Here is a 27,052-nt window from a genome sequence, read left to right as displayed (position 1 = left end):
GACGAAGTACTCCTATAGGCATTGAGTCTATAATACACTACCCAAAACCCAACCCTAAACCTAACATCACAGGAAGCCACAGGTTATTTTTAACCTGCCACGGGTTAGTTGTAACCTGCCACGCATATCGGGAGCCATGGGTTGCCACAGGTTAGTTTTAATCTGCTGCGTATATCGGGAGCCACAGGTGAGTTTTAACCCGCAGCACGGGTTAGTTGTCACCAGCAGCGCATGTCGGGAGCGACGGTGTTGTACCTGTCGGACTGTTAATTAGTAGACTATGTCTAACAAATGTATGCACCCCGGTCTGTCTAGGTTTTTTTTTAGCACGGAATGGTTTGTAGCATGACCTATTGACCCCTGCAGATCATTGGGGTCATTCACACTGAGCAGACAGCTAATTGGGGTCACATTGGGATCACACATACACACACTGCGCTGCTCAGTTCACACAAGTGTATTTTTTTTTTTTCAACCGGGGCCGCCCGCCCGCTTTACCCGGCCTCGTCCCTTACCGTTTGGAACCCCCCTACCCCCCCCCCCCCCCGCCTGTGGCCCGAAACCGGACGTTCCTTGCCCCATTTTTCTAGATTTGACTGGTCTCTCAATTTTATATATATATATATATATATATATATATATATATATATATATATATATATATATATATATAATATATATATATATAGTTCTTACTCCAAAATGTAGGCTACAAGTTACACTCGAGTAGGCCTAAATGTATGTTGGTTACAGTTTACACTGCTGCCGTTTAGCTCCAAAATGATGTCCCGTCATTTTGTGCCGGCCCCCACCCACCAACCCGCTCCTCCAGACACAGACTGTAGTGTGTAGTACTAGTAGTCTATCTACAGTACACCTTCATAGGGGCGCGTCCCCGACACACGCGCGCGCACGCACACACGCCGAGTGTCTAATAACCCGTACTGTCTGCGCCCCCCCCCCCACACACACACACACACCGGGGGAGGGGGGGGGGTCCGATCCGATGAACGCACGCACGCGCGGGCGGGCGCCGTGGCCCCACTCCACCAATCAGCGCCTTTGTGTTGCCCGCTGCACGGTGCCGTGCGGGGACAGAGCAGCACAGCGGACCGAACCCCCAGTATAAGCAGCACTACACTGCGTGCACAGCACAGCGGACGCACGGTGAAGCCGGAGCCCGGAGCGGAGCGCACCGCGGGGGAAAGGCGAGACAGGTGAGTCCCGGGGATCAGACAGCGACCGGCGAGGCCTTTTATAGCGGAGTGGGTGAGCTGATCTGAGCGGCGTACCGTAGCCTTCAGTTCAGGGGCTGCTCTGTGTGGGAGTGTGGGCTGACTGGGGGAGACGTTTGTCGGCTTTTAGTTTGCTGATCCACCCGCTGATGAACACTCCAGACTTTAGTCAGTCAGTCAACCCGTCCGGAACCGAGTTGGCGCTGTGTTTGAACCGCTCTTTTCCCTCTACACCAAATGTCTTCGCCCCCAAAATATAACCGATATACAGCTTGTATCGGCTTATTTTTGGGCTATTATGACCCCCCCCACCCCCGAAATAAGAATGCTGGGGTTCAAGTGGTTATTGCCAAACAATAGAATAGACCCTCTCTGGTCACAAGTGATTTGGTAAAGAAAAGCAGCCATCGGTAGATAGCTGCCTTCCCGTTCCATTCCATCCGTCCGTGCATGAACCCAAGCTTCACTCTCCATTTATCATAATCATAAAAAGGTCTCGAGTGTGATGATTGGAAGTGAACGGTGCGGGAGTTGTTGTTGCTTTTTATTGCGGGTGTGTATAGCGGCGCCGCCGGCGCGTCTTGTGCTTATTGTCGGCGTGGATGTTTTTGGTTAACGGCGTGTGTGTGTGTGGAAACATTGTAGCGATGTATGTGCCTAAAAAATCCGCGTTTTCATTGTTTCATCCGGTTGTCTCTAGAGAGGCTCTGCCGAGACCCAGACATCGCACACACGCACACGCACACTCACTGCGTGCGTGCGCGCGCAATACATAATGCCAGACTTTGCCAGTATATTGCAAACGTTTGGCAGATCGTTTATTATTATGTTTTATCATTTTTATAAGATATTCTGGTGTGAACATATTTGCTGAGCTTTAATGTAGATTACCTATATTTATTTATTTTGCTTTTGTTTCTCTGGATGTAAGGGATTGAGGGAAATAATTTGGGGTTATACTAGTGCATAGCCCTGGGGGATTCCTTGTCAACTATAGTTGTGTGTGTGTGTGTGTGTGTGTGTGTGTGTGTGTGTGTGCTCGCAGAGCAATTAGAAAAAAAGAGGAAAAAATGTGAAAATGCATCAGCCATTTACGTAAGACAGGACTGACTCTCTCTCTCTCAACTTGTACTGTAAATGGCTGCCCACACACACACACACACACACACACACACACACACACACACACACACACACACACACACACACACACACACACACAAGCTTTCTAGCGGGGAGTAGATTTGCTGATAATGGATTTGTGGATGTCTGCGTTGATTTTTTTTTTACTGCCTCATTATTGCTGGTTGCCTGCTGCAAACAGACAGACATGCATAGATCATTTATCATGCATTTAGCATGCATTACTATCACTTCATAGACCCAGCCAGACCAAAACCAAATACTTACTTGAGTTGTTGTTATTATTCATAGTAGTACTAGTAGTGGTAGTATAGTAGTTCTGAATATTCACATTCAAGTGTTTCTATCTGGTTTCATGAATGACTTTGTATAGGCATAGTAACAGTTCGAACAGAATTGGATCTAGAAACACACAGAATTTCTGCACTTTAATGAAGAACCACTATATAATATTGAAGGAGCACTTCACACATTTTCAACCTTATCTTCATAGAATTGGTCCTCACTAATGCTCATTAATAAAATTGCACCATTTCTATCTGTGTGTTGTTCAGAAACTTGCCTATAGTGCCTACCATCACATCATCGATGGGGATTCCAAGCCAATTTAAACTACAGCCTTTCTGTTCCTGGAAAGCAAGCATGCTGAAGTGTTCTGGATTTGTAATTTGAAATCTTGTTTGAAATGACTAAACGTGCCTACCAAATGATGTCATTGGTTCTGAACTCCTGCGAGACACAGAGTGAGTAGACCGCATATGGTTCCGCCATATTATAATGAGCATTCGTGAGGACCAATTATACGAAGATAAGGTTGAAAATGGGTTAAGTGCTTTTTTTTAACCCATTCTGACCTGAGATCAGATTCATACAAGGTTTCCACTGGACACACACTGGTCTGATGAACCCATTCTGACCTGAGATCAGATTCTAAAAATGTCAGTCGTTCTTCGAATTTTTCAAAAATAGCAGACCTACAAGCTCGTATCGCGCCACTCGGTGGCGCGATATGAGCTTGTAGATCTGCTATTTTTCAATAGGTAAAGCATAACATGATGCTAACACCAAAATGGGTGCCCGGTCAGAATGGGTTAAAGAAGTCCTAGCATGATTGACAGCACAGCAGTGTTGTGCTAGCGTTTAAATCCCACATGCTATTGCAGGGGCTTTTTGTATTATCCTTTTAGCATAACCTTTGGCTGTAGGACCACAAAAATAGCTGCAAAGTGCAGCTCTTTTTTATGTTATCCTTTTAGCCTTAACATCTGACTGTACCCGGCAACAGCAACAACACTTACACAATTATCTTCATGGCAAAAATGCAGGACAACAGTGTCAAATACATTGAAAACAAATCTAGACATGGCATAGTTTAGTGCCTTAATGGCATTAGGAATGAAGGATTTTTTTAAAGATGTTAACTTTTGATACTTTGTACCGTCTACCAGAGGGAAGTAGTTCGAACTCCCTGCAGAGTGGATGAGAGGGGTCATTTGCTATCTTGACAGCTTTTTTTCTAAGAACTTCCTTGTAGATACAACTTAATTGTTTCTGTCTCTTCCCAATGATTTTAGAGGCTAGGTTCACTATTTGCTGCAGTTTGCTTCTTTCTTTTACATTAAGATTGCCATATACCACATTGCCAAATTTGCCACGTTAAAAGTCAAGATTTCCTCAGTTTCTTATAGACTGTTTCCATGATATGCTTGCTCACTCTAAAGGAGTTGAGCTTGCGTAAAGGTGGAGGCGTATATACAGAGCCAATGGACAAATGTATTAACCCATTTAGATAGTTTTCTGAAAAACCCATGTCAGTCTTTCTCAAACTATTTCACTCCCAAAAATATATGTAATTGGCCACCGACCCCCATCTGAAAATATGTAGTTCCAGGGACCTCCCCAGAAGCAAAGACTTGAGTTAAAACGTTCACTGTGAATACATTCAAAGATTTGCGCCACATTTTCACGATTTTTCTAAAATAGCTAAAGTATAACATGCTTAAAACACCAAAAGGGGTTCCTGCCCAGAATGGGTTAAATATTGAGCGTTGAAGTGGTTAAACATGAATCCAACACTTGAATACAAAAGATAACGAAACATACAAAACATCAACTTACACAACACTGATGACAGTGCTGCCAAAAATGTCTATGAAGCTATGAAAGAAATTAATTTATATACAATATGTAGTGGTGTGTGTGTGTGTGTGTGTGTGTGTGTGTGTGTGTGTGTGTGTGTCCTTGGCCTGAAATACATTTAAGTCACCGTAGTTATAGGTGTCATATTAAAGTGCGAGTAGAGTAGATGTGTGTATTTCACTGTTATGGTTATCATTTTCAAAGTGTAGTCAGTGGAAAACTGTTGCATAATCACATAAATGGCTGTGTGTCATTTGAAATGAAGAGAGAAGTGCTATTTGGTATTTGTTTGTGTTTGTGTTTGATAGGAAATGGAGAAGTAGGCCTATGTTAATGTGTAATTAGCTCTCAATTAGAAAGATTAATTTGAGAGTCCACCCAAGTAGTGGGGGTGGTGGGTGTGTACCTGAACGCACGCTGCTAATTGATTTACATGACATTAATTTAATTGACATTCATTAATTTGTGTAGAATTCAGAAATAAACAATTGGTTGAGCTCTCATAATGGGACTCAAATCAAAGATGCAACGAGGAAACATATTCACAGTTTTAGTAGTCTCGTGCTCCTCCCACATTGTTCAAAAGCTTCCGTCATACAGTCTGGGGCAACGGGAGCTTTGACAATGATCTGGGGATAAATCGGATGTGACGCCTCCACCCTGCTTCCTTTTCGTCTTTTTGCAGTGGCACAAATGTGTCCTAATAAAAATAATCAAAGCCTAAATATCGCTGGAATATCAGGAATGGAAATTCTAAAATAAAATGTAAAGATATTTTAAAATGTATTTTCGTAACGGAAAACGGCTTCCTTTCTTGGCTTTTCGGAGTTGTAGTTCCAAACTATATGTTGCATTCTGAGATTGTGGAATAGTTTTCTGGTTACGTGACAATCAAGTTCTATTAGCACCATTCTACAGCACTGGTTGCTTGACAATTACCTGAAAATATATCGAAACCGGAATTTCAAACCTCTGACCGACTTAACTAATTTACTGCCACCCACAATTCACACACACACACACACACACACACACACACACACACACACACACACACACACACACACACACACACACACACACACACACACACACACACACACACAGCTTCTGCCATCAGCGTTCACTTCTAGACGCAACAGTATGTAGCATTCAGAGATTATGGAATCTGGCTTGAGGGCGGCAGTGGCTCAGGGGTAGAGTGGCCGGATATGGGAACCGTAAGGTTCCCAGTTCGATCCTGGGCTCCCCAGAGTTAGTGTTGAAGTGTCCTTGAGCAAGACTCTGAACCCCTAATGCACCCAATGTGCAGGTCGGTGGCTTACATGGTTTCCTCCGCCATTGGTGTATGAATGTATGTGTGTGTGTGTGAATAGGTGAATGTAATGCACAATATATGCAAAGCGTTTTGGATAAAAGCTCTATATAAATGCACCATTTACCGTGTGTGTGTGTGTGTGTGTGTGTGTGTGTGTGTCAGACTGCATGAATGGCTCCCTGTGAAGTTTAATTACAGACACCCTCCCCCCTCAAACATTTCACAGACATCAGAGGAGGAAGCATGTAGCAGGAACGCATGTGAGCGCAACGTGATTGGCAGGGTGACATCACATGACAATCAGCCTTGAAATCTGATTGGTTGGCTGCCCGGTACAGTGATCCATCTGGATGGATGGATACTTTATTAATCCCGAAGGAAATTTGTTTTGTTCACCTCCAGTGCAATACTTTTTTTGAAAGATATTTTTGGGGCTTTTCTGCCTTTATTGATAGGATGTAGTGGAGAGAGACAGGAAACATGGAAAGATAGACTGGGAATGACACGCAGCAAAGGTCATCGGGACTCGAACCTGTGACACGCTGTCAGGCATGCGCCTACATGCTAAGCCAATTGTGCCTCAAATTGTGCCTCATGTGAAGTGAGGGGCGCTCTTATCATTATACATCATCATACATCAACTCATGAACAATGGCCAGTGCAGTATTAATTCCATATGTTGATCTGACCCCCCATGCCAATGCACCAGCGCTCACCCAGCAGTCTGCTGTCACCCAGACAGATATGTTGATCTGACCCCCCATTCCAAAGCACCAGCGCTCGCCCAGCAGTCTGCTGTCACCCAGGCGGATATGTTGATCTGAACCCCCATTCCAAAGCACCAGCGCTCACCCAGCAGTCTGCTGTCACCCAGACAGATATGTTGATCTGACCCCCCATTCCAAAGCGCCAGCGCTCGCCCAGCAGTCTGCTGTCACCCAGGCGGATATGTTGATCTGACCCCCCATTCCAAAGCGCCAGCACTCGCCCAGCAGTCTGCTGTTACCCAGGCGGATGCGTGAACGCGTCCTCCGTCGCTTCTCGCCCTCAGGCATCTTACTGGTTAGACAGAAATGGAAAACAGTCAATACACTTGCGGTCTTGTTTCCATTTAGCCCCTATGCAATCAATTCATAAACACAAAATAAATAAATACATAACTCCCTTAGGCTTGCTGAAAGGTGGATTTTTAGGCCTGTTTTAAAGGACGACAGTGATCTCCGCATCACCAGTGCCCATACCCGAGGCGGGGGTTGGTGAAAGGGCCTTTCTGTGTGGAGTTTGTTCTCCCCATGTACCCTAGGGTAGGTAACCTCACAAAAAACATGCAGTAATCCTGGTCTCTAAACTACCTCCCCCTGGCCAGCCGGGGCGCCTGATGGAGGGGAAAGGAACTGGTCGGAATAACGTGTTCCTTCCATGCGCTACGTCCGCCTGGGGAAACTCCCCCCTGTCAGGTGAAAAGAAGCAGCTTGGACTCCTCATGCATAGAAGGGAGCATGAGGTCAGTCCGCTGCCCGCCCAGGTTGGCAGAGGAAGTGTACATTAGATCATTGACACTGGGTTGCAAAATGGGTTGCAAAATTGTGGGATACATTTTTTTAAGGAAAAAAGAAAAAAATAAGATGACAGTGATCTGCAAATTTTGAGGGAAGGGGTCAGGGGCGGGCATTTCACGCTAGGGTGGCAGAGCTGTAGACTAGTGTAGAAGGAGAATCTACCCATGTTTTTTTTATACGTGCAGTACCTGCTCGTTGTTCCGTCTCTAGTATTGTGGCTGTTGGTGTCACTTCTTTGTAGGTAATTAGTGGTAATGAGGACATTGAGAAGCCCATTTACAATTTTGAATGTCAATCCCACTTTCAACTGTTTAACTCTGTCTTCTACCCGGAGCCAACATCATTGTATAGTCTGATGGCACTTGGGATGAAGGAGTTCCCAAGTCTGTCTGTGTCTGTGCTGCATGTCTTACTGATTTTAGTGTGTTGCGAGTTGCCGAATCTTTAAAGGTGGTGTAAGTGTAATATTTGAATTTGAATAGTCAACTAGTTGCTCAAAGCCCTTCAAGGGGGTCTGCAGTCAAATACAATTTGGGGTCCTTGATGTGGTTAAGGTGCAGTAAGTGCTTTTATTTTGTAGTACGCTTGTAGTTTGACCACAGGCGTCGTCCATCTTGAATTGTGTTGACTCCCACAGTGGTCAGGGAGTGTGTAGACTGGGCTAACCTCAGGCTAACAGACAAACCTCTCCTTGAGACATTGTTCAGGGATAACCCAGCTAATTCTAGCTAATAGAATCACACATGTGCATTTGACTTTGATTAGTCAATTAGTGCAGTCGTTCCCACGCGCGCGTGCACAATCCAATTAGTCAATTATTTGTGTGTGTGTGTGTGTGTGTGTGTGTGTGTGTTATGAAAATTACATGTCACGATTACTGTGGCAATTTCTTTTTGGATTAACGATATCATCGCGATAATCAAATAAACCCTAAAATGCCACTTTTGTCCCTGTTCTGGGTGGAACGTTCGCCGAAAACAGTCGATCTACAAGCTCACGATGTGTTGCGTTGCAGCACATTGTGAGATGTAGATCTGCTATTTTTGCAGAATCAATTTGTGTAGAGTGAAATAAGAGCGCACCAAATGACCGACATATTTTATAACTTTGTAGCTTGAGGACACCATTCAAAGTACCGTAATAGGGCGACAGAAAAAAAGTGGCGCCCTGTTCTATTCAACAACCTATAGTGGAAATTGACACACACACACAGTGTGTGTGTGTGTGTGTGTGTGTGTGTGTGTGTGTGTGTGTGTGTGTGTGTGTGCGTGTGTGTGTGTGCGCGTGTGTGCGTGCGTGCGTGTCATCTTGATTTGACCGACAGACACACAGGAGTACCTGATGCAGAAAGTAATTTACAGGAGATCATATTGCGATCAATCTGAATTATGGGTATGAGTGAGATGAGTTCTGCTGTGTCCAACAAAGGTCCAGTAGGCTCGGGCATCGAACCCGGGACTCGCCGCCTTATGTGGTATACACGCTGAGAGGTATAATACAATTTGCAACGTGGTGAAGATCTACAAGCTGCCTGTAGATCGTCGTGTATATAAAACGGTGCATGCAGCGTGGTTAAAGTCAGCCATGGAGTACCTTTCCTTTACCTTGTTGTGCCAACATTCAAGCCCTGTTTTCACATCTCCTCTCTCTTATAGTCTTTTAATTCATGTCTCAAGTTCCAACACCCCCTCCCTTCTTTCTTTCCTTCTTTACTTCTTTTCCTTCTTTCATTCTTTTCTTCTTTCTTTCTTTCTTTCTTTCTTCTTTTTCCTTTTCAATGTTTAAACAACGTGCACTACGCCCCACCCTGTGGTCTGAAGTTCCGCACTGAGCCCTTTTTTTTGTCAAGGTGCCAGGTTTAAAAAAAAACAGCGCCTCACAAGTCGTATATTTTCCCTCTTTTCTGCGCCTGAAAAGCACAGGGGCTCCTCAATCGCCCCTCCCCCACCCCCCCCCTCTCTCTCTCTGTCTATGGTGTGACGTTTTTTTCTTCTTTTTTTTTCTTACCACTAACGGCTACATATTAAGAGATAATTCCATACCCTGAGGTTACAAACCGGCTTAGACTGGCTCTCTTTGCTGCGTACGTTTTGACTGCTCTGTACCCTGGGTAAAAAAAAAGCAAATTGTGGCTCTGTCTTTTTTTTTTTTTTTTTTTTAAAGGAACATGAGGCTAATTTATAGGAGTGACATGGTGTGTGGCTGTGGCGTCTGAGCGACACAAAGGCACAAACATACCGTCACATTTCTGCCTGTTTAATAGACCACTGAAATTACACTTTAATGCCATTGTCAGCCAGTACGTTGTTGTGAAACCTTTGTATGTCCATATTTCAAGAACACAGCTCACATGTTGAAATTTTGGATTTGATTTAACACAAATCTTCTCGTCTGTGGGTCTTCAATCTGGGAACCCATTTGGTTACAAATATGGGGGCACCAGTGCCCTCCTTTTTGTGTAAAAATAGGAAGTTGGTTTGACTTCTCCCCTTTTGAGCCTATATTCATACTCCAGTGTTAGGTGATAAGGTAGGTAACCACTGAAACGGTGTAAAAACAGATACATGGGTGAGCTGACACATTCAGTAGAGCAGATCAGAATCTGTTCTTGAGAGAGAAATGTATTATTAACAACACTGAACAATACATCTAAGATTAGGCTGAGGTCTCTGGCACAAAACAGTTTCAGAACTACTGATTTATAGAAGGCATTTGTAGAATCAGCCTCAAGTCTTAATGTTAATGCCCTACTTTGTCGTACTTTGTTTGGGAGACAAGAAACGCTTTCCTGGGGTTTGTATGTGTGTAATACGTGTTTTTAGATATTTTAGTAGCCTATTTCAAAGTGCCAGTGATGTCATGGACACTGGTCTCACAGACTCTCACTTCCTTCCTGGACTACATGTTCTCTCAGTAAGACAGCTCTATCCCTCTCCACAAGGTGGGTTGAGTGCAGCAAAGCATTATGGTCATTGTAGTAATCCAGCATTGAGACCCAACTATGCATGCAGTTTATCACTCAGCTCTGCGATTTATATCTGGTGAACCTTATAGGAATAGGAATAGCCTGCAGGCAATTTCCTTCTTCCCATAGTGCGCGGCAACGTAATCTGGAATGAATGCTCGCGAAGCGGGCATGAAATTCTAGTTACATACAGTCAATTTAAATATTTGATTGCAGACTTACCCCCAAATGTCTGCAAATGTATTAGATCAAAATGGGGAAATGTTGCTGTTTTGTTGTTTTTGTTTATTGCTTTGAAAATGTTGTATTATGTTGTACTGTATCTCGATGACACTGCAAATGAGGGAAACCTCAATGTCTCTCGAGAATAAATAAAGGTTTGAATGAATGAAATACTAAAATATATAAAAACTCAAATTACCCACATAAAAACCCCAGGAAAGTGTTTCTTGTCTCCCAAACATCACTAAAATAAGATATGGTTGAAAAAGGGGTGAAGTGGCCCCTTAACTCACTTTATGCCAAGAATATTTAACCAAGAATATTTAACCCAATAGCACCCAGTGCTGATATTTTGAAGGAGACAAAAATCATGACCCCTGAAACTGGCTAGGCTATTTTAGCAGGAAAAACAAGAAATTACTTGAGTCATTCTCTTGCATATTGTACCTTTGGTGTGTCTTCCTGACGTCTGTAGTAGACATCGTTTAGTGTTTAGTGTGGCTTCCTGACGTCTGTAGTAGACATCGTTTAGTGTTTAGTGTTTAGTGTTTAGTGTGGCTTCCTGACGTCTGTAGTAGACATCGTTTAGTGTTTAGTGTTTAGTGTGGCTTCCTGACGTCTGTAGTAGACATCGTTTAGTGTTTAGTGTTTAGTGTGGCTTCCTGACGTCTGTAGTAGACATCGTTTAGTGTTTAGTGTGGCTTCCTGACGTCTGTAGTAGACATCGTTTAGTGTTTAGTGTTTAGTGTGGCTTCCTGACGTCTGTAGTAGACATCGTTTAGTGTTTAGTGTGGCTTCCTGACGTCTGTAGTAGACATCGTTTAGTGTTTAGTGTGGCTTCCTGACGTCTGTAGTAGACATCGTTTAGTGTTTAGTGTGGCTTCCTGACGTCTGTAGTAGACATCGTTTAGTGTTTAGTGTGGCTTGCTGACGTCTGTAGTAGACATCGTTTGCAGTCTCTAGTCATGGTGCGGTGGGGGGGAGGAGAGTGGACTTAGTGTCCCATTGGCCGTGGGGCTTAGTGTCCCATTGGCTGTATAGGGCTAGTCTCCCATTGGCTTAGGTGCCAACAAATCATGAAAATCTCGCCACTACATCGCTACTAGACCACGTGACTAGACTAGAAAGTCTGACCATTGATCAGCTCTGCAAGCTGATGAAAAAAGGTTGTCCTTTACGTATGGTACTCAAGTAACTGGTATACAGTGTGTGGAAGAGGTAGAGAGAGTGTTGGCTGCATTGTACCGGACTGTACAGTAGACTCCAGCATTGTACTGCATGTACTGTCTGGAATAGACTCCGGCACATTGATTTACTGCTGTGTTTAATCCTGCGCTGACAAACAGTTGGTTGGTCTGTGTTTTCATCTGTGAAACCAACAATGAGGAGAGAGACACCGCGACACTGTGTCTCGACTAAGATATGTCTGTCTGTCCTACCCTTCTGCTCCTCACTGGCTGGAGAAATTGATCCGAATTTGCACACAGGCATTGACCATTCCTTATAGTCAAAAAAAAGTCCTATATGATTCCAATATAAATGTATAGAATTCTATTGGAACTTTGGACAATCCTATAGGATTTTCCAAAGTGCCAATAGAATGTGCATGTACTTCACCCGCCTGATGAATTGAAAATGGAGGACCCTGATGTAAACTAGTCTTTAGTTTTTGTATTGACCTGTACTTCGTTAAAATGTTAATGTACCCAATATACCCATACTACATACTGTGATTTTGTTTTTGTTTTTCAATCCATGAATCATGCAGTTCCAGCTTTGGCCAGTTGGGGTAGCTTCAACATTTCCCAGCCGCTCTGAGGGCTGGGAAATGCATGTGCATTTGAGATGGGGCTTGATATGCATGTGCTAAGAAAACAACTACTTAATACTACCTATAAGGTAATATGAGCATCAAAGCCATATTTTAAATACTTTTTATTAGCATGTGCAAATATTCCATTGGGCATGGACAAATTACATCATCAATGATTATGACAATTATGCATTTCTTCATGCTAATTGAGATTACACCATTCTGTCTGTCTGTCTGTCTGTCTGTCTGTCTGTCTGTCTGTCTGTCTGTCTGTCTGTCTGTCTGTCTGTCTGTCTGTCTGTCTGTCTCACTCTGGGCTTTTAACACACACACACACACACACACACACACACACACACACACACACACACACACACACACACACACACACACCCTCACCCTTTCTTTTTTCCTGCTCTCGCTGCCCCACCCCCATATTCCTTATGCCCTCATCCCTAACACACACACACACACACACAGCCCCGGGGCGACAGCAGAACGGGAATTGATTAGTGGCACGACTTAAAAATAGACAGGCCAGTTGTCATGGCAACGGCCACAATGAGCTGTTGTCTTGTTTAATGAACACCAGAGATGTCTGTCTGTCTGTCTGTCTGTCTGTCTGTGTTCATTCAGTGCAAATGTTAAATAAATAACTCTATAGTGTGATGTATAAGTACACCCCCTGGACATGACATTAGTATGTCACATGTATGTACAACTACACTCTTGGACATGACGCTAGTATATTTCATACTTAACCCCAATCCTACCCCTCAGTGCCAAGCAGGGGGGCATTGAGTCCAATCCAACCCCTGAGTGCCAAGCAGGGAGGCATTGAGTCCAATCCTACCCCTCAGTGCCAAGCAGGGAGGCATTGAGTCCAATCCAACCCCTGAGTGCCAAGCAGGGAGGCATTGAGTCCAACCCCTGAGTGCCAAGCAGTGGGGCATTGAGTCCAATCCAACCCCTGAGTGCCAAGCAGGGAGGCATTGAGTCCAACCCCTGAGTGCCAAGCAGGGAGGCATTGAGTCCAACCCCTGAGTGCCAAGCAGGGGGGCATTGAGTCCAACCCCTGAGTGCCAAGCAGGGAGGCATTGAGTCCAACCCCTGAGTGCCAAGCAGGGAGGCATTGAGTCCAACCCCTGAGTGCCAAGCAGGGAGGCATTGAGTCCAACCCCTGAGTGCCAAGCAGGGAGGCATTGAGTCCAACCCCTGAGTGCCAAGCAGGGAGGCATTGAGTCCAACCCCTGAGTGCCAAGCAGGGGGGCATTGAGTCCAATCCAACCCCTGAGTGCCAAGCAGGGAGGCATTGAGGCCAACCCCTGAGTGCCAAGCAGGGAGGCATTGAGTCCAACCCCTGAGTGCCAAGCAGGGGGGCATTGAGTCCAATCCAACCCCTGAGTGCCAAGCAGGGAGGCATTGAGGCCAACCCCTGAGTGCCAAGCAGGGAGGCATTGAGGCCAACCCCTGAGTGCCAAGCAGGGAGGCATTGAGGCCAATGTCTATAGGCCTAGTCTTTGGTTTGACCCAACCTGGGAATTGTACCCCGACCTCCCAGTCGTAAAAAACTAAAAACTAAAAAGCTTGAACAAAAAAATATCACTTTCACTTCCAGCTTCCAGAATAGCAGAACAGCAGTGCTCATCCATTTCTCTCTCACAACACACACACACACACACACACACACAGATACCATCTCACCACACACACAACCTGCATTCTGTTGCTCACAGCCAACCAATTACAAGTCTGTTGCCATGGGCGCCATCCTCCTAATTGGTCTCATTAGTGTCAGAAACTGGCTGTATGCAAATGAGTGGTCCTATTCCCAGAAGCCCGCCTGCCTGCCTGATGCGCTGCGCGGGCAGAACAAACCCTACCTCCAATTAGTGAATCAACCAATGAGCTTAGCTGCCTCTGCCGTGGCCACACCCCCAAATTGCAGGGGCCTGTTATAATCTGAGATCGTCTCTGGGCCTGTCACAATTATTCCATAATAGTCTAATTACAATTATTTAAGATAATCGCGATTGTTTCACATAATTATCATAATCGTTTCCACGTTGGATAGTGTTCATATATTCTCTACCATTGAGCTAATGGAACCGGATATTTTCCGAAAATGCTTTCCCCACAATAACAAAGGCCACTAGTATGAAGCCCTGAGGCACTCCCATCAACCGTATAGGCGTGTAAGTGAATCCATACCCCTCCATTTACATTGTATGTGACAGCATATGTGCTATATAATATATAGCACATATGCTGTCACATAAAATGTAAGTATATATATATTGTCCCGATGCAATCATGTGATCAGAAATTGGGGCCAATCACATCATTTTCAAATGATCAGAATCGGATCAGGAGCAAAAAAATGTGATGGCGACATCCCTGGTATCAATATTATATTGATATCATGATATTAGACTAGCCTCGGTCCCAGACTATCTCCTCTGGGAAGAGAAAAGCCTGGTCACAACCAGGCAGAGACGCTATCGGCGGAAGTGCCGTACACTCGTTTCATTCACGGAGATTCCGTAACTTCCGCTGTGATTTTGGATATTGTATTGTGATATGGCATAAGTGTGATATCACAGATATAAATATCTGAAATGATCGGTACATCCCTACTAGCAATAGATGTGTTTTCTTAACTACTTTCAACCTGGCGTTCCTAACTTCCTACCTGGTGTTCATTATAGGAACATTTTCAAAATGTTTATGTTTTTACCATCTCTATTTTTGTCTGAATTGACACCTCTGACCAACTGTATGTGTTATATTGTATTAACACATTGATTGGCAGGTTACAGTATTAATTAATTATTCCGCCACCCCCAGTGTTTTCAATGTTTTTACTGTACCATATATAGTCGACTCGCAAAGGCTGTCTACTCTGGAGGGGTGAACGATCGTCTTTATTTTCACCCGGAAAATACATTTTGTAAACGCGATCATCGGTTCTTTAGTTATGGGCCGTTGAATATAGCTTGTTTTGACCAGAATCTGAGATAAGTGTATTTTTGTAAATCTGATAACATAGAGGCACACCAGAGTAGTTTTTATTTATAAAAAAAGTCTGCCTGTATCCGTCTCCTAGCATCCTAGCATAATCTTTCTTGACCTGACGCTAGGGGAGACCCACGTCTGTCCGTTTCTCTGTGAATGTCATGTGTCCGCTGCTCCGTATTTCTCCGTGAATGTCGTGTGTCCAATGTCCGTGTATTTTCTCGGGCCATCGCATCACAGAAAGAGAAACCACAGAGCTGGGTTGAAAACGCACGTTTAGGGTCAGTGACGTGTCCGCGGCTGCGGAGCACGTGCTTCCGCATGCTCGTCATGTGCCACGGTCTAAGACTTGCTGAACTGAACTGCGCACAAAATGTTCATTCACAACTTTTAACCGGCTTAAACCTTTAACTTTTAATGATGGCTCCAACTAAATCCATTTCATCTAATAACAGGCCTTGATCAACTAATATTTTCATAAAGCACCAAATAATGACAGTTCCCACAAATTACACCATGATCACACACAGATGGTAATGAATGCTCTCCTCTTCATGCTGTTTTCCATCTCCATGGAATGAGCTGTTTCAGGACTCTAACAACGGCGAGGCTGCAGAACATCATCGCTAACATGAAAAACTGCGGAAGCCACGGGTGAACTATACCCTTTAATATTAAAATGAACATATTACTAGAATGTATTTCACTTAAACAACTTAAAAAAGTAGTTAATCTAAAAACTGACTTAATTTCTATTAACTAAACACCCATGAAGCCTTGAATTCATGGAGATATAATTTGACCCCTACCAGCGTATTCTCCGGTAGGAGACTACTGACCTCTGACCCAGTCAACAGATCATTGGCTCAGGAATGCGACGACAAATGAAAAATCTCCATGAATTTTTAGTTTAGTTTAGTTTAGTTTATTCGCACAATAAAAACAGTACAAAAAAGGTAACCTCAATAAAAGAGAAGTGTGTGCAGGTGAGAAAAGAAACCATTCAAGGCTTCATGAGGTGTGTAATTGATAGAAAATAAGTCAGTTTTTGGGTGAACTACTCCTTTAACTAATTTGAATGGAGAACCCCCTCAAGGACCTCACTTTTGAGAACCAACGTTGTTAGGGCTGTCACGATTTATTGGAACACAAATAATTGCGCATAATAATTTTTCCGCAATTACAAATTACACTTACAACAGTTCTAGGCCTGTTACAATTTGGAACAGGCCTATAACTGTTGTAAGTGTGTAAAGTGTCAGAAGAATGTGAATCTATTAACACAGCGTTTCTATTTGAGCAAGAAAATATCACTTGTCCTCACTTGCCCTAATCGTCAAGTAATACATCATGATGGTGACAGCCCTAGCCCAGTGGTTCCCAAACCTTTTCACGTCAAGGACCCCAAATTGACACTCATTATTAGCCCACGGACCCCCATTTCAAAATACATGCCAGGGACCCCCATAAGAGAAGGTTTTTACGGCTCCAGCAGTGATTTTCAATTAATTTCAAAGGCCCCAGTTTGATCTGAATTAGGCTATGGTCATTAATTGCATTTATATCTCTGGGACCCCAATTTATATTGTAAAATCAAAGTTAATTTAACTCGGAGTGTACACATGTGGCAGTGGACTGCCCTAACCATCAGTAGACATGGCTCTATAGTCTATACTGACCCTGTGTGACCCGGCTGTCACAAACCCTCATAGTGTGTCAAGTGTCACCGCCTAAAGCTCCGTAATGCCACACCACACATGACACTGTTGATCCATACGTGTATGACTCATACTCGGTATTGGGGCAGCACTGGCTCAGGAGGTAAAGCAGGTCGTCCAATGATCCGTGTGTCGGCGGTTCGAATCCCGGCTCCTCCTGTCCACATGTCGACGTGTCCTTGGCCAAGACACTGAACCCCACCTTGCCTCCATTGGTGTGTGAATGTGGGAAGTGCGGACGTTGGTGTTGACTGTTTGCCGCTTTACCTCCCGATGTATGAATGAATGGACCATTGTAAAGCGCTTTGAGTAAGCATGTAGTGCGTAGAAAAGCGCTATAAAAATGCAATCCCTTATAATTTACTTATTATTGTTATTGTTATTATTATTATTATTATTATAATAGCTGGATGGGAAAACTATAAGAGGTTCCCCCAGAGTTTGTGTCGAAGTAGTCAAAGCTGGGCTTTGACTACACACTGCTTTATGTACAGTTCCTGTAGTGCGGGGAGCTCGTCTCCCATGATGCGCTCTGCCGATCCCACTACTCTGTGTAGGCTGATCTTTTCTCGGGCAGTACAGTTCCCATACCAGGCCGCATCCTGTCAGAACGCCTTCAGCTTAGCTATTGTAGTACAGCCAGAATGGTACACAAGATCTTCATTGGTGCTGCTACTGTAGATCTCATGAGAGGGTGTCGCTGGAACAGACAAAAGGTCTTTAACAAGGTAGATTTTCTCTCTTGTCTCTCTGAAAAAAGCCATTTTGTGTTGGAATGTCAATGCTAAAGGTAGCAAGGTAGGGTAAGTGGTTTTATTTGGTTAAATGAATTGTTAAATAGCTCTATATGATGATAGTACAACTACACTGGCTTCCTGACAAGTTCTGCATCAATTTCAAACTCCTCATTCTCACCTATATGTCAAAACGCCCTGGCTCCACACTACCTCTCTGGCCTCTTCCATAAACCTCCTGTGACACGGAACCTGCGCTCTACAAACTTGGACCTCCTCTCTGTCCCCAAGGCAGACGAGCAAACCTTGGGGGACAGAACGCGTTCAGTGTGGCAGCCCCCACCCTGTGGGACTCTCTCCCAATAGAGATTTGCCATGCTCCAACACTGGACTCTTTTAAGGCTGCCTTGAAAAGACAGCTATTCTTTCAATCTTATGGCATAAGTTGTTGTTTTTTGTTTGTTTGGTTGTTTGTTACCTTGTAAAGTGTCCTTGGGTTCATGAAAGGTGCTATATAAATTCAAGCTAGTAGTAGTAGTGGTAATAGTAGTAGTAGTTATTATAGTAGTACTTAGTGTTTGTTCAGTATCTGCATCTGCCAAATGTCTAAATTGTAACAGGAGTCTCCTTGTCTCTCCCAGCTCTTGAAACAGCAAAATGCATTTTCAGGTTGGGGTACCAATTTTATCCAATCAGGATAGAGGACTCCGAATAGAGACAGGATACAGATTAAACAAGTGAAATTGGATGTGATGACACAAAGAAATAAAAATAAATTAAATTGGAACTGGATAAATGGGTATCCTGATTTGGCTGACATCGTGCAACCCACCTTGTTACTGAACAAACGCAACAAACTCAAAAATGTCACTTAACTAATAGACTCCAACCTACTTCCGGTCTCCTAAAGGGGCCTCAGATAAAGGAAGTAAACCACAGATGGGGAGTCTTGCTCTCCTATTTGTCTTGGGTTCTATCAGGGGTGCTAACTAACACGAGAAGGGCATTATTATTCTACCTGTCGGCGATGCCAAACACAGCTCTCTTTGTGTGGTGACGACAAGGGGGCTTGCGGAGTGGAGGTGGCGGCAGTATGGCTGCCATTTTGTCACCTAACAACCTGCTCCGTGTGCTACCGAGGAGCAGGAGGAGAGGGGGAAGGATTAATGAAGTGGATTGTGGGTAAATCAGCGGCGGTGGATCGGCAGGAGCTGCAGATTTGTGATTTTGGGAGTTTGGCCAAGGACTGCATGATGACTGAACCCCCTCCCTCTCCTCTCTATTCCTCTCTGATGGGTGGGCCTGAACCCCCTCCCTCTCCTCTCTATTCCTCTCTGATGGGTGGGCCTGAACCCCCTTCCTCCCCTCTCTATTCCTCTCTGATGGGTGGGCCTGAACCCCCTTCCTCCCCTCTCTATCCCTCTCTGATGGGTGGGCCTGAACCCCCTCCCTCTCCTCTCTATTCCTCTCTGATGGGTGGGCCTGAACCCCCTTCCTCCCTTCTCTATTCCTCTCTGATGGGTGGGCCTGAACCCCCTTCCTCCCCTCTCTATCCCTCTCTGATGGGTGGGCCTGAACACCCTCCCTCCCCTCTCTATCCCTCTCTGATGGGTGGGCCTGAACCCCCTTCCTCCCCTCTCTATCCCTCTCTGATGGGTGGGCCTGAACCCCCTTCCTCCCCTCTCTATCCCTCTCTGATGGGTGGGCCGCGTGCATTTTCAGATTAATGATCAATCGATTGTGCCCCGGCTTGGATTGACAGAATGACCAAAGACAGTAGTCCTGGTTATCGGTATCACAAAAAAGATATACATTTTTCAAGGTTTTAAAGATTTTTTTTACATGTATGTATGTATATATAATGTGTAAAAAAACATCTTTATATAATTAAAATCTTAGTGTTTGAAAATCACTGCCTTATAGAGCCAGGGATGGCATGACGGCAGCACCCCTCATACTCCTCTCCTCTGCAGCATAGAGATAAGCCTGGCAACAACACACACACACACACACACACACACACACACACACACACACACACACACACACACACACACACCATGCTTAAAACATGTAAATTATATGATTGGATGCTCTGTGCCTCACCTCACTGTGTGTGTGTGTGTGTGTGTGTGTGTGTGTGTGTGTGTGTGTGTGTGTGTGTGTGTGTGTGTGTGTGTGTGTGTGTGTGTGTGTGTGTGTGTGTGTGTGTGTGTGTGTGTGTGTGTGTGTGTGTGTGTGTGTGTGTGTGTGTGTGTGTGTGTGTGTGTGTGTGTGTGTGTGTGTGTGTGTGTGTGTGTGTGTGTGTGCGCGCGCAATGTGTTCCATCAGCCAAATGAATTGTCATGATCAGATGATGCGTTAAATGAGCTGCAGATTCCACCGTATACCAGCCACGGATGCCTTATTGCTGTACCTTTGAGGGCATACAGAGAAACTGGACATTTTTCTAAGCTCCGATCTGATCGGAGCTGTGTTGATCGGTGTGTGTTGCGACGCGTGCGTGCGTGTGATGGTTGGATGGGGGCACTAAGGCTTGGCATTATGACATGCTAGTATACTGTATGTCAGGAGAGAGAGCTGGCGTCTTCCTTTGAAATGCACGCACACACGCACGCACACACACACACGCTGACACACTTGTGGATAGGATGATGCTGTACCGTACACACTGTACATAAAATGCATCAAGGGCACAAAAACAGCAGTTGTAAGCTACACACCTCTGTCAGGAATCGGATACTTAAAACAGGGCAGGGGCCCAACAGAAAACTCCAAGCGTGTGTTTATTTTTACAACAAGTGAGGCATATTTTTGGGGGGGAGTGGGGGAGGGGCACATAATACACACACCTCTCTTTTGTGGCACAGTCGCACACAGTCTCTCTCACACACACACACACACACACACACACACACACACACACACACACACACACACACACACACACAGCGCTGTAGCAGAATGCAGAGAGAGGCCATGTACAATTGTACATCCCTTCGTCATTGATCATTCTACCCTCTTTTTTGGAAGGGGGGGGGAGTAATGCCTAATGTCACATCTTCTTTTCGCTTAAAGGGCATGAAGAACACTTTGGTTTAGGTTTGTGTTCTGTTGTTCCTGTTCCTGTTGTTCACTATTTGGAGATCCGGATCAGTGGATATAATTGGTGCTGGGTTTGGGCATGGTGTTCTATGTTTAATCAGAATCAGCTTTGTTTATGATTGTAAACAGGATAGTCTCGCGTAGCCAGACAACTATCCCACAATCTCCGAATGATATAGAGTCTGGAACGAAATCCAGAAGCTGCCATTTCGGTTCACGATAATATATTTTAAAATATCTTTTACATTTTATTTTATTTTTTCCATTTCTGCTAAGCCACAAGCTGTATATGCTATATGATGTTGATTTATATTAGGATAAATTTGCGCGACTATAAAGACGAAACGGAAGTGGGGAGGAGGCTTCACTTCCGTTTTATGGCTTGCTCATGATCAGAGCTCCTGTCTCCGGACTGTATGACGGAAGCATTTGAAAATTGCAGGAGGCAACAATCTGGCAAAGCGAGACTATAAACAGGATAAGACAGGCTTTCACCATACAATATAAGTCGACGAGGAGCATGTTTTAAATGGTCAGATTCTAATCAGTGGAGCAATTACTTTTGATTTGTTGTCCAACTTTGGAGTTGCATCACGGCACAAACGTAAACTCTACCAAAGTAGTCTTGCCCTTTAAGCCATGCCCGCCAGTGGCCCCACCACGCTTACAGATCATCACTCTCTTTTACAGCCAAATATCGTGCAAAAACGTCATCTCCATTGTCTTCAAAACATTTTTTTGTTTTTTCATATGTTGGCGCCCTACTTCGCTACACAAGGCCGTCGCTCAAAAAAGAGTGAAAATAGCTGATGGACAACCTCACGATGCAGCATGTTGTGATGGTGCTGTAGATAGGCCATTTTAACTAGCCTACTTCTATTTCTTAAATGTTAAAATCTGTATAGTAATAATCGTTGCAAAAAAGTAACTGTTTTTGGCCATACAAGGTTTCCACTTCCAACGATATAGCCGAACTCAAAAATGATTTACAGGTATGGCGCGTGCATGCACGTTGTGTGCATGTTGCTGTGGAATTCCCTCCCCCCCTCCTTTTCTTTTCTGTCGGTGGCAGATTTTGGAGTTTCAACTCTGTCTCTCTCTCTCTCTCTGCCGCCACCGCGGCCAACTTGGGACAGACGAGAGACGAGAGGATCAAATATACGAACGTTACAGAATACAAAAACGTGAATCGGTGGCCAAGCCATGTTGTTCTAGTCTCAAAGTGTTCCTCCCTCCCCTCTCCCTCTCCATTCCTCTTGCCGTCTGTGTGCGTGTGTGTGTGTCTATGTCTCTCTCTCTCTCTCTGTTTCTCTCTGTCTCTCTCCCCCTTTACCCCTGGTTGCTGCTGCATGTGTTGGCTGGCACTGTGCCCAAAGCCGCCAGGCTGTGTGTCCTTGAGTACGCGTGTGCAAGCCCTTTTTGTGTGTGTGTGTGTGTGTGTGGCCGGGGTTTGGGAAGTGGAGGGAGGGTCTTTTTTTTGTCAGAGCGGGAGGGGAGGGAAGGGGGTGTAAGCGGGGGCATCGGGTTTGGGGTGGGGGGCGGGGTTATGGGGGGTGAAGGGGGCTCTATAGGAGAAGAGAGCCACTGTTTTTTTTCTTTTTTGCATTAGCAGCTGACTGAAACAGTCATTATATTATGTAAAAAAGATGGTCTGGGGGGGGAGGCAACAACCACCGAGCCCCCACCCTGATTGGCGGGGGGGGGGGGCATCCGTCCGTGGCCATTGTGTCGCTGTTTTTGGGGGTGCGCGCTGCCGCCCGCACGCCCGCTGAGCGACGCGCGTGGCCGCACTCCCTGCCTCCCTTCTCCTGTCTCTCATTAAGGGGAGGTGGAGACATGAGCGGAGAGGTTGCACTGGGGTGTTAACACTCCTTTTTTTGTTCTCAGCAAATGGAGACCGCCGATGTGACTCTCTCCCCTCTAAGGCTGATGTAGGCTTCGGTGTGCAAAGGTGTTGTTCGCCTGTGACACCCACCCCCCTCCCCCTAAAAATAAATTAAAAAAATAGCCGATGTACAAGCTCACAACTCTGTGAGCTTGTACGTTGACTATTTTTTTTGGGGGGGGGGGGGTGTTGGGGGCGGGGGGGGGGGTGTGCGCAGCACCGTCGCATGGCGGTCCACAAATTAGGCATCTGCCTCTGCAGTGCTGCATCACAAATGAATCTCAGACGTACACTCTGTGTATGTGTGTGTGTGTGTGTGTGTGTGTGTGTGCGCACCATCAATCTCCATGATTCAGAGAAAAGGGGGGGCAACAGTCTCGCCATCATTAAGATATCTGTCCTACGTTTCTTTTCTGTCTTCTTCTCATAAGAAAAAAATGTATAATCAGGAAATGTCTGGTGGAGATGTTGATTGTTAATAGAGACGTTTTTTATTTATTTATTTTTGTTGCAGAACGACAGTGTGGAACAGATTAGGACGGTGCCAGCCAGCCAGCCAGCGCACAGATAATACCGAGAGATGAGGAGAGGCGATACAAGCGGCACCACGAGGAATAATACGCTAATAGGGAAGTGATTAAGCGATAAAAGGAGGCCAATTAAATCTCTACTTGAAATTCCAATTGAGGGAAATGCCTCAGTCGGCAACAAAAGACAAGAAGAGAAATCAATGCACATTCTGATGTAGGTCCTATTGGCTGGATGGATGGATGGATGGATGGATGGTTTGTTCTAGCTTTTTCCCCAAAGCACTACAATGCGCGTTACATTGTGATTGTGTACACACACACACACACACACACACACACACACACACAGAAGTCAAAAGCTTCATTAGAACAACATATTCCCTCAATTATCACGTATTCACCTAATCGCATTTCTTTTTCTTTTTTTACATAATCATCATCATAATCGTTTCAATGTTGAAAAATGTTCATACTTTTTCAAACATTTTCCAAAAATAGCCATTGGCTATGTCTGCTATTTATTCCTGCTTTTTACTCCTTTATCAGTATTCCTTATCAGCCTTATCAGACAACGTCACACTGATAAGCACCAGCATGCGCACGCAGGCCGGCAGCACAAGAACACCACCTCTCATGAAAAGTGTATAAAATGCCCCATCAAACTTTCAGATGCTGTTTTTCTCCCAGTGTGGAGGAAGAATGATTAGGATTTTTATTGTATTCTCTCACTCTTTATCTATACCAATTCAGGAGTTGTCTGGCTACGAGAGACTATGTCCTACTAGAATCGATAAGAGAATTGATAAGCCAAAACCTGATGTTTTCCAATTCAGTCACTTAGGAATCGAATCCCTGATATGATTCCCTGAATGGATTCTCGATCTCCATCTGTTATTCATGAGTGGAGCTGGAAGTTCCGTTTTGAAGCACCACTTTCATCTCTGTGTGGTATTGTGTGCAGTACTGTGTCCATTGTGTTTTCCCCCTCACTAATTAGTCAGTGTTTCCTGCCAGGAATTTCATATTGTTAAAACGTGTGTGATTGATCATGTGTGAATGTGGATTTAGGCTTGCTAAACGTGAACACATTTCCATGTGCAGTCCCGCCATAGCATCCTGGCAAATGATACATTTGCATACAGGATAGTTGAATAGACTTCTTCAAAGATGTGTGAATCAGTTAACCAAAATGATTGTCCCATTTCACTTTATTTGCATACAGACTATGTCAATTAAATCGAGCTGTAGTATCTTATTGGTGTAGTGAATATTGCAAACCAGGCCCATTGCAAGTTGCTGTACTCGTCAACCCTAAGCCATTCCAAAATATCAAAATGAGCCAGAGTTTGGTGGGTTCTGGGAGTATAAGGCCAAGTAGTAGCTGACCAGTTTGTTTTGGCATGTCTGGAGGCGTTTACTAACCGTTTACAATTTTTTGGATATCTCCAATCACACTGTCTAAAACCTCTTTGAGAAAGGGGATGGGAATTGTATGTAATGAACAGGAGGATGATGTCATCTGTGACATTATAGGCTCCCCCTGGATTTTTACACATGGCACCATTAGCTGCAGTTTCAGAGTTTGTGCTAGCAGAACCATTCATAATACCAGCTCCAATGTTAAAAGATGTTCAATGGTAGAGAATAGAGTTTGTGCTAGCAGCACCATTCATAATACCAGCTCCAATGTTAAAAGATGTTCAATGGTAGAGAATAGAGTTTGTGCTAGCAGCACCATTCATAATACCAGCTCCAATGTTAAAAGATGTTCAATGGTAGAGAACAGGACTCATTGGGCTTGTTTTCCCTCGCTGGTAGTGGACGTGTCTACCACCTCAGTGGTTTTGAACTTTTCAACACTTCATGTCGAGGTCCATTATTTATTCCGCATTTGAGTCACGGACCACCATTTGATGAGATTTAGCCAAATTGCAGAATATTTTGTTGAATAAGATTTTGTCCACATATAGGGGAGATAACAGGCAAACGTTGATCAAAATAACAATTATTCTTCATTCTTTAATTGTGTAACATTTAATATCACATTGTCTATGTCCCTAAAACTTATTTCTAATGATTTGAGCCTCAATCACCACTCTGATATAACCAGTCCATGTCATTTCTTTTTTGCTTCTGAAGCTATTTTAGCTGCAGTACCACAATGTCCTGAGGTGGTGAGGGTGCTGATATGCATATGTGTTTTTGGGGCTCCCATATGTGTTTTCTACTTCCACAAATAGCCAATTTTGAACAATCAGGCTTTCATATCATATAGGTGCTTTAATGGAAATTGCTCTCAGGAACAGATGAGATGTTGTCCTCATTGTGATGTCATCAGTGTCACCCTACTTTGTATAATTCCTCCTCTTCTTCAGTCTTCAGTTCTATATTTGCCTTTCCACTTTGTTTACAATGTCCGCCATTGTTGATTTTCCAAGCTGCCATGGAATGGAAACAAGCCTGGTTTTATAGCATCAGTATTATAATGACTAAAATATTAAATAATTAGCATATCAGCACCCCCGCACCACCTAGTCAGGACATTGTGGTACTGCAGCTAAAACTGCTTTGAAAGTTCAGAAAGAAATGACAAGGACTGGTTATATCAGATGATTGAGGCTCAAACCATTAGAAATAACTTTGAGGGACATAAACAATATGATAATAAATAAATTAAAATGCATGTTATTTGCACTTTAAAATGTAATTATTATTTATACTGATGCTATAAACACAGGCTTGTTTCCATCCCATGCCAGTTTGGAAAATCAACAATGGCGGACATTGTAAACAAAGTGGAAATGCAAATTTGGAATATATACAAAGTAGGGTGACATTGATGACATCACAAATACGACCAAATCAAGTGTTCCTGAGAGCAATTTCCATAAAAGCCAGATTGTTAAAAATTGCATATTTGTGGGGATAGAAAATACACAGGGGAGCTCAAAAAACACAAACAAATTGAAAAAGTTGAATTTTATGTTATAGGTCCTTTAAAGGACCACTTCACCACTTTTCAATAATAGGTCCTCACTAATAATCATGATAAAATGGCACATTTTATTTTCAACTCGGTCTGTGTCTCATAGTAGGGCTGTGGGCAGTTCAGAAACCCGTCCACCAGTGACATCATCGATGGGTAATCCAAGCCAATAGAAACTGCAGGCTTTCTAGTTCTGAAAAGTTGCAATGCAAAAAGGGAAGCCATCGTTCTCACGATAATACAAATCTAAACATTTTTGTAAAAAAAAATTGTTTAAAATAAATCTGCCTAACGATGATGTCACTGGTGGACGGGTTTTTGAACTGCCCACAGCCCTCCTATGAGACACAGACTGAATAGAAAAAAATCATGCCATTTTATCATGATTATTAGTGAGGACCTATTATATGAAGACGAGGGGGGAACCCCGTCAAGGACCACTGATGCGATCAGGCCATGGCCCACAGCCTGCACTGTGCGAGAGACTATTTCAAATAGGTAGGTTGCTTCTGTCAAAACCGTATTCATAGGTCACCAATTTCAGTGTAACGCAACACAGGAAGCCCCGCTAGTGTTTTTGGTCGTCCAACAGTCGGTAACTATACTCGGTGGGAGACTGGGAGGAGACTCGAAAGTAGCAGTCGGGGTGGCGATCGTGCTGCACGCGTGCGGCGGTGCGCTGACC

At 44.1% G+C, this 27,052-nt stretch overlaps 1 protein-coding gene across 2 annotated transcripts in view; it reads left to right on the top strand.

Moving 5' to 3' along the window:
• The first annotated feature begins 996 nt into the window (after nucleotides 1–996).
• gatad2b (GATA zinc finger domain containing 2B) overlaps nucleotides 997–27,052 on the top strand; it is a 51,030-nt gene continuing 24,974 nt past the window's right edge. The window contains exons 1-2 of one of the 2 annotated variants that reach the window (XM_080787919.1): nucleotides 997–1,217; nucleotides 23,366–23,595. In XM_080787919.1, coding sequence (XP_080644045.1) covers nucleotides 23,582–23,595 — 14 coding nt within the window. In that variant the 5' untranslated portion in view covers nucleotides 997–1,217; nucleotides 23,366–23,581. The remainder of the gene's footprint in view (nucleotides 1,218–23,365; nucleotides 23,596–27,052) is intronic. The other variant, XM_080787920.1, reaches the window with a different exon arrangement.

Source organism: Protomyctophum bolini (genome assembly GCF_963924005.1).
Source record: "Protomyctophum bolini genome assembly, chromosome: 17".
NCBI classification, from domain to species: domain Eukaryota; kingdom Metazoa; phylum Chordata; class Actinopteri; order Myctophiformes; family Myctophidae; genus Protomyctophum; species Protomyctophum bolini.
The sequence above is the reverse complement of the archived record's forward strand: the minus strand, read 5'-3'. Positions and strand labels throughout refer to the sequence as shown.